The sequence below is a fragment of the Salvelinus sp. IW2-2015 genome, linkage group LG36 (genome assembly GCF_002910315.2).
Source record: "Salvelinus sp. IW2-2015 linkage group LG36, ASM291031v2, whole genome shotgun sequence".
In the NCBI taxonomy this organism is placed as follows: Eukaryota; Metazoa; Chordata; class Actinopteri; order Salmoniformes; family Salmonidae; genus Salvelinus; species Salvelinus sp. IW2-2015.
In genome coordinates, this window is record NC_036875.1 from 8,414,756 (window position 1) to 8,422,648 (window position 7,893).

At 41.6% G+C, this 7,893-nt stretch overlaps 1 protein-coding gene across 3 annotated transcripts in view; it reads right to left on the minus strand.

Moving 5' to 3' along the window:
• Window positions 1-7,893, minus strand: part of traf3ip1 (TNF receptor-associated factor 3 interacting protein 1) — a 59,008-nt gene that overhangs the window by 45,550 nt on the left and 5,565 nt on the right. For all 3 annotated transcript variants that reach the window (XM_070437752.1, XM_070437754.1, XM_070437753.1), the window contains exon 2: window positions 3,829-3,897. In XM_070437752.1, coding sequence (XP_070293853.1) covers window positions 3,829-3,897 — 69 coding nt within the window. The remainder of the gene's footprint in view (window positions 1-3,828; window positions 3,898-7,893) is intronic.

Genomic DNA, 7,893 nt, shown 5'->3' on the forward strand with positions numbered 1-7,893 from the left:
TGTAAAGTGGTTGTTCCACTGGATATCATAAGGTGAATGCACCAATTTGTAAGTCGCTCTGGATAAGAGCGCCTGCTAAATTACTTATATGTAAATGTGTCATGCACAAAGTAGATGTCCTAACTGACTTGCCAAAACTATAGTTTGTTAACAAGAAATTTGTGGAGTGGTTGAAAAACTAGTTTTAATGACTCCAACCTAAGTGTATGTAAACTTCAGACTTCAACTGTATATATCATACACTGCAGTTGAGGAGCAATGGGAAAGTAATTCTGAAAGTTGATAAACTTGTAACCCCACTTTTGAGAAAACGGCCACTGAATATTTGGTACACCTACTGGTGAGCTCCTCTTTGTCTTCACCTATTCAGCAACCTTCACACCCTCTTAAGCCTTAAACCCACCCATCTCTTTAAGGATTCACATGTGAGGTCATGTGCTAAACAGAGTGAGTACGGTAGTGTAGTAAAAAACCAAAGACATAGACTAAAAGTGGTAAAAGTAGTAGCCGACAATAAAGAAAAAGTGTATTTTTACCTGGAGTTTATCTAGTTCTTGGCCTATTTGCTAATCTGACTTTGGTGCAGGTCATGTTGTTCTTCACATTACCGTCTCTGGTAAACACACACTATATCAAATAAATTCAACGTTTATTTGTCACATGCACAAGATATAAAAGGTGTAAACGATACAGTCAAATGGTTACTTGCTTATTTGGATAGTAGCAATACCAAAAATAGAAAATGTCTAGATACAAATATTTTATAATTATTAGATGATGCTTACCCAGACACTAGGGGTGTGCCGATTAATTGGACAAAACGAGTATCGTAACGGATATGGGCAATTTTTGGGATGTGATTATGATCCAATTTTTTTTATTTTATGTGATCGGAAAAACAATGTTTTTTTGTGTGCCAGGAAGCATGTTTCTCATGTGTCAGTCACAGAGTTTCTAAGCCATACTGTACTGCCTTTGAGTCAGTCATGTGCGTAGTCTAAATAACTAAACTGGCTAGTTTACCTGTCTGTAAAGAGAAGGGCGGGCTTTACGTTGATCCGGCTGCTCCGACTGGATACAGTGAAGCTGTATCTGTCCACACGCTTCGTAATTTCACCTGATCACTTTTCCTTGCATGTTTTCTGTCTGATCATTCAGATTTATCATAGTAGCAGGTAGGAGCAATCACATATTGAGGACATTTGCTATTAAATGTGGAAACAAGTGACAGCTAACTTGGCTGCCCCCTGCAAATTGAGGACACACACACCCCTCCGTGTGCTGCTTCTAATCTGCAGTTTTTTTGCAGTGGGAACGTGCAGGGAGGTATTTTGACAACATCTATTTAGGCATATTAAAACACTCCTGTTTTTTTCTGATCACGACTATCATCCGATCCGAAGATACGATTACGACTATGAGTATGGCCATGTCGGCACACCCCTACCAGACACACTTGATGGGTCATGTGAAAGAAATGCTACAACCACCCCTCAGCCCTCTAGCTAAGTGGATGGGTCACTATTGTCCAGACATGTACACATGTTCCTGAAATACAATAGATGGCTGTAATCACTCCCAGACACACCTGGCTAACTTGATGGGTCATGTAATCATCTGGCGAAGTAGAGTCTTTTGATTAGACATCTAGCTAGCTAGCTAAACAATGAACCATAATCCCAACCCATACTACTAGCAATACAAACGGATTGTCATAGCTAGCCACCATGCATGAAATGCTGTAATAACTTTGTTCAGTGTTAGCTAGCTAGCTAACATTACACTATAACTAGCAATGCAAATGGATTTCTGAGATACAAATAATATTCTACACAGGTCATACACGTAACGTTAGCGAGCCAGCAAGCTAATGTTCACTTGCTAGCTAACAGTATGCTTTAACTTGTAATGAAAACGACTGACAAAATTAGAACCGTATAATACCTGAAAATGTAGCTAGACTCTTACCCGTATACATGGATGAACGCTCAACAGCAGACTAGAACCCCTTTAACTCCATTTTGTTTGACAGCTTGTTTGGTCCGCATTGTGTCAAGTCACTCCGGATCACACTGACAGTGTGCAGAAAGTAGTCCATCACAACTTTTTTGCACTGATCTTTGTCAACAGCGCCTGCTAAATTCAGGGCAGCAATGTTGTTGAGAGCAGTAGCAAAACTTTTGCAGTTCTCCATGGCTAACGTTATATCTTTCAAAAAAGCCACAGTAGCAAGGATTATCTACACATACTGAGCAGCTCATGTTATAGACAGAAGCAAGCTACATGGCAGACCAATCCGAACTCATCTCTCAGCATGTCCAGCCCATCCATTATCTCAGCCAATCATGGCTAGCGGGAAGGTTCCTGACTTTTTCCGTGGCTAAAGCAACTAGGCTCATAATTAAACAATTGTATTCATATTTACAGATGGCATAAATGTTTGTTATTAAGGCACATGAAAATGCATATCTTCTAGAAGGCATTTCTGCCCCCAAAAAAGTTAAGATGGCTCTCCTGTGAAGTAGTGATGTGTGACATATGCCTCCTGGAAACAGGTCACACATAGGAGCAAGGTACACAGGCTCCAGTACATTACTGATTACAAAGGACGACCCAGCTGTGATGCCTCTCTACCAGACGAACTCAATGCGTTTCATGCACGCGTCGACAAAAACAACACTGAGCCATGCAAGAGGGCCCCCACCGACCCAGAGGACTGGGTGATCTCGCTCTCTGAGGCCGGCGTGAGTAAGGTTTTTAAATCAGGTCAACACTCGCAAGGCCGCGGTACCAGTCGGTATTCCAGTGCGCGTTCTCGGAGCATGCGAAGAACAGCTGGCAGGCATATTCACGGTAATGTGGCAGGGTCTACAGTCAATCACGGATTACAAAAAGAAAACCAGCCCCGTCGAGGACCAGGATGTCTTGCTCCCAGACAGGCTAAACAACTTTTTTGCCCGCTTTGAGGACAATACAGTGCCACTGACACGGCCCCCNTCCCATCAGTACAAAACATTGTTTAGATGTTTTTCAGACAACAATGCTGTTTAGACGGGTTTGTTGCATCATACGTCATGTTGCTACTGTTCAAATCACGTATTTGGTATGCTGCAGGACCACTCAACCACACACATATGTGATCGTACATGTTAAAGGGTTTTAATTGTCTTTGCCAGCTCAACCCATTACAGGTGGTCTCTCAAACTGATGTCAGGTGAGTTTGGGGGACGAGGCCACCCTATTGGTTTACAGTCTCCTGCTCTCTTGTGTGAGAAAATGGGTTGTCTCGCAAACACTCCCCCCCGATACTTATCCGAGGTCAGCCAGTGGTCTGATAACACACAGCAGTACGGTGTTACGCCACCACTCTGACAAGGCCCGAGTCACAGCCCACTGGCCACTCTAGGTGATATAGCTATACGAGCGTAACCCATGACAGCCCCGTGTCATCATGTCGTGTCATGGCTGGATGTTTTTCACACCCAGGCAGGTTGCTGGAAATGACACACACACAGAGAAGGGTGGGCAGAAGCACACTTAAACCCAGTGAGATGATATCTATTCACTCAGTGTTAAAAAGCCCCCAGCTGATTCATTACCAGCTCACAGAGCAATCACTGTATGGGATCGGCCTAAGCGCTAGGCTATGTATCATTTATTTCATAATAACTGTGCAATAGACAATAATAACGCACTAGATCTGTCACACCGGAGTATAACAATTAGGCCAAAGCAACATATTCATAGGCAGGTGGCCCATTGCAACAATCTGTTCTGGAGTTTCACAAATGGCCTCCATCAAGTGATCAAATGGAGGAAATGTCTTACCTTCACATTGTCTGACTTCATCTCTGTCTCTACATAGAGTCCCTTCATGAAGCCAGTGGTCCGGATCACCTGTAGGAGAGAGGATAGAATGCATTGCAGGGATTGACTTAAGGGTTGGTCTATTGTCAGGGYCAAGTGAACTGAGCAGTCAGGCAAGTTGCGCCTGCTCTCAAGTTGCCCCAGGCAATTTTTTTAAAACTCATATCCAGAAACCCTCTTRCTGGTTGGTTCATCCCCATRGTTTAAGTGAAAGATGGCCAATTTATGGCAGCCGGACAAGTGGAGCCTGCTCAGTGGTTGCCCCATTATGATTTTAAAGACAATTCCAGTAGCCTAACACAGGGGCTATTTTTTTCTTTTTCTTTACTGCTACACTCAGAAGTGTCAGTTTTGGTCAACACAGCAGAGCGCTAGCCACTAGGCCTATGTCCTAGTTCAACAAGCAGGAGGCAACTTTAATACAATTAGCTTAACTTAGATTCAGTGGGGGAAAACGCTTGGATAAAATCAGTACAATGGAGTCACGCTTGCTAACACACTTAATCAAATATGTATGAGCATATACTGAAAGGTGAAACAAACTGAACGAGGAGTTAAAAAGAGACAACAGACTACCTATTGAATGGGGTTAAAGAGTGTACTCAACTCACCTGCTTGTGGGTACAGCACGTGGCCAAAAGCAACTAACCCTGAATTACCTAAGACCTCACACTGGCTCAGAGAGTGTGTTGTGTCCAGGTGATGTAGTTTTGTAAAGGCTGCTCTGCCTGGATATTCTTTGCTGAGCCTGGTATAGCCTGTGGCACAGACCCAGCCACTAGCAAACCCTCTACCAGGGAAGCCTTTTCGGTCATTCCAGGGTTCTCCCCAAAGAATGTAAAACAAATATATATTGAATTTCTTTATTTACCCGAGACTACGGCTTAGGACACGAACAAGTACAACAAGTCCCACAGTCCTGCTACAACTTCTGCAGAGCCATCAAACAAGCAGAAGGACAATGTACAGACTCAGAGTAGAAATTATATATATAATCCACAGTTGTAGTCGGAAGTTGTTGTAACGCCAAATAATTTAAACTCAGATTTTCCCAATTCTGACATTTAATCCTAGTTAAAATTCCTGTCTTAGGTCAGTTAAAATCCCACTTTATTTTAAGAATGTTGAATGTCAGAAATAATAGTGGAGTGATTTATTTCCACATTTTTAGTGGGTCAGAAGTTTACCATACCTCAATTAGTGTTTGGTAGAAATATGTTTTAACTTGGGTCAACACTTTCGGGTGCTTCCACAGCTCACAATAAGTTGGCTGAATTTTGGCCCTGTCCATCCTGACAGAGCTGGTGTACTGAGTCGGTTTGTAGGCCTCTTGCTCGCAGACATAAAATGGTCCGTCTTTTCTGTTCTGCCCACAACATTTCCTTATATTGACGTGTCAGTGGCTTTGTGATGGCCACTGCCAATACTTGAACCTTTGTTGTGCTTAAAGCCTATTTTGGACAACTTTTGGAAGTATGCTTGGGGTCATTTGTCCATTTGGAAGATCATTTGCAACCAAGTTTTAAATCCTGGACTGATGTCTTGACATGTTGCTTCAATATTCCTAGATCATTTTCCATGCCTCATGATGCCATTACTTTTGGTGCAAGTGGCACACAGTCTCCTGCAGCAAGCACCCCCACATGATGCACACGTGCTTCACAGTTGGGATGGTGTTTCTTCGGCTTGCAAGCTCGCCCCTTTTGTTCACTCACAACTAACGATGGCCATTATGGCGCAAACAGTTCTATTTTTTGATTCATCAGACCCAGAGACATTTCTCCAAAAACTACGATCTTTGTCACCCATGTGCAGTTGCAGAACGTAGTTGGCTTTTTTTAATGGCGGTTTTGGAGAGTGGCTTCTTTCTTCCGCTGACGGGCCTTTCAGGTTATGTCATATTGGACTCGTTTTTAACTCGTGAGATATAGTATATTTTGACCCGTTTCCTCCAGCATCTCACAAGATCTTTGCTGTTGTTCTGGGATTGATATAGATCTTTGTTTTCAAACCAAGTATGGTCAATCTCTAGAGACAGAACGTGTATCCTTCCTGAGCGGGTATGACAGCTGCGTGGTCCATGGTGTTTATACTTGCGTACTATTGTTTGTACGAATGACGTGGTACTTTCAGGATTTGGAAATTTCTCCCAAGGATGAACCAGACTTGTGGGAGGTCTACAATTTTTTTCTGAGGTCTTGGCTGATTTTCTTTTGGTTTTCCACATGATGTCAAGGCAAAATAGGCACTGAGTCTTGAAGGTAGGCTTGAAATACATCCCAGGTACACCCTCCAATTGACTCAAATATTGATGTCAATTAGCTATCAGAAGCTTTAAAGCCATGACAATCATTTTCTGCAATTTTTCCAAGCTGTTTAAGGGCACAGTCAACTTAGTGTATGTAAACTTCTGACCCATGGAATTGTGTACAGTGTTAAGTGAAATAATCTGTCCTGTAACAATTGTTTGGAAAAATTACTTGTTCACTGAGTCAATCACCACCTTCCGAGACACCTGAAACCCACCTCTTTAAGGAATCCCTGGATAGGATAAAGTAATCCTTCTAACCCCCCCCCTTAAAAGAGTTAGATGCACTATTGTAAAGTGGTTGTTCCACTGGATATCATAAGGTGAATGCACCAATTTGTAAGTCGCTCTGGATAAGAGCGCTCTGCTAAATGTAACTTAATGTAAATGTGTCATGCAAAATGTAGAATAGTCTAAACTGACTTGCCAAAACTATAGTTTGTTAACAAGAATTTGTGGGTGGTTGAAAATAGGTTTATAAATACTCGAACCTAAGTTGTATGTAATTTCAGACTTCATCGTATATACATACACTGCAGTTGAGGAGCATGGGAAGTAATTCTGAAGTTGAATAACTTTAGTAACCCCATTTTGAAAAACGGCCATGATATTTGGTACAAATTACCTACTGGTGAGCTTCGCTCTTTGTCTGTCACACTATCACAACCTTACACACCTCTTAGCTTAAACCCCATCTCTTTAAGGATTCACATGTGAGGTATGTGCTAACAGAGTGAGTGGTAGTGTAGTAAAAACAAAGACATAGCATTAAAAGTGGTATAAGTAGTAGCCGACAATAAGAAAAAGTGTATTTTTAACCTGTGCAGTTTATCTCAGTTTTTGGCCTATTTGTAAATCGCTGATTTGGTGATGGTATGTTGTTCTTCACATTAACCGTTCTGGGTAAACAAACCTATATCAAATAAATTCAAACGTTTATTTGTCACATATTGCAACAAGTATAAAGGTGTAACGATACAGTCAAATGGTTACTTGCTTATTTGGATAGTGCATATAAAAAATAGAAAATGTTAGATACAATATTTTATATATATTAGATGATGTTACCAGACACTAGGGGTGTGCCTGATTAATTGGACACATTAAAACGAGTATCGTAACGGAGTAGTGATATGGGGCCAATTTTTTGGGATGTGCATTATGATCCCCAGCAATTTTTTTTTATTTTAAATTGTGATCGGGAAAGAGTATCAAATGTTTTTTTTTTGTGTGCCAAGGGTAAGCCAGTTTTTTTCCTTCTTTCTCCTTCAATGTGTCAGTCACAGAGTTTCCTTCTAAGCCATAATACTAGTATTAGAACTGCTTTTTGAGTCAGTCATGTGCGTAGTCTACATAAACTAAAACTGGCTAGTTTACCCTGGTCTGTAAAGAGTAAAGGGGCGGGCTTTTACCGTTGATTCCGTCCGGGCTGCTCCGGAACTGGATAAAACACAGTGAAGCTGTATCTGCTGTCATTATGTGTAAAACACTGCAGTGTTCCAACGAGATGCCTTCGTAATTTCAACCCTGATCCCTTTTTCCCACCTTGCCATGTTTCCCCTGTCTGGATCAATCGTCAGATTTATTTAATTCATAGTAGCAGGTAGGAGCATCAAACATTCACTTGAGTGGAATATTTGGCTAATTAAAATTGTTGGGATAATACATCGTAAGTGACATACAAAAGCTAACTACTTGGCTGGCCCTCGCAAATGAGG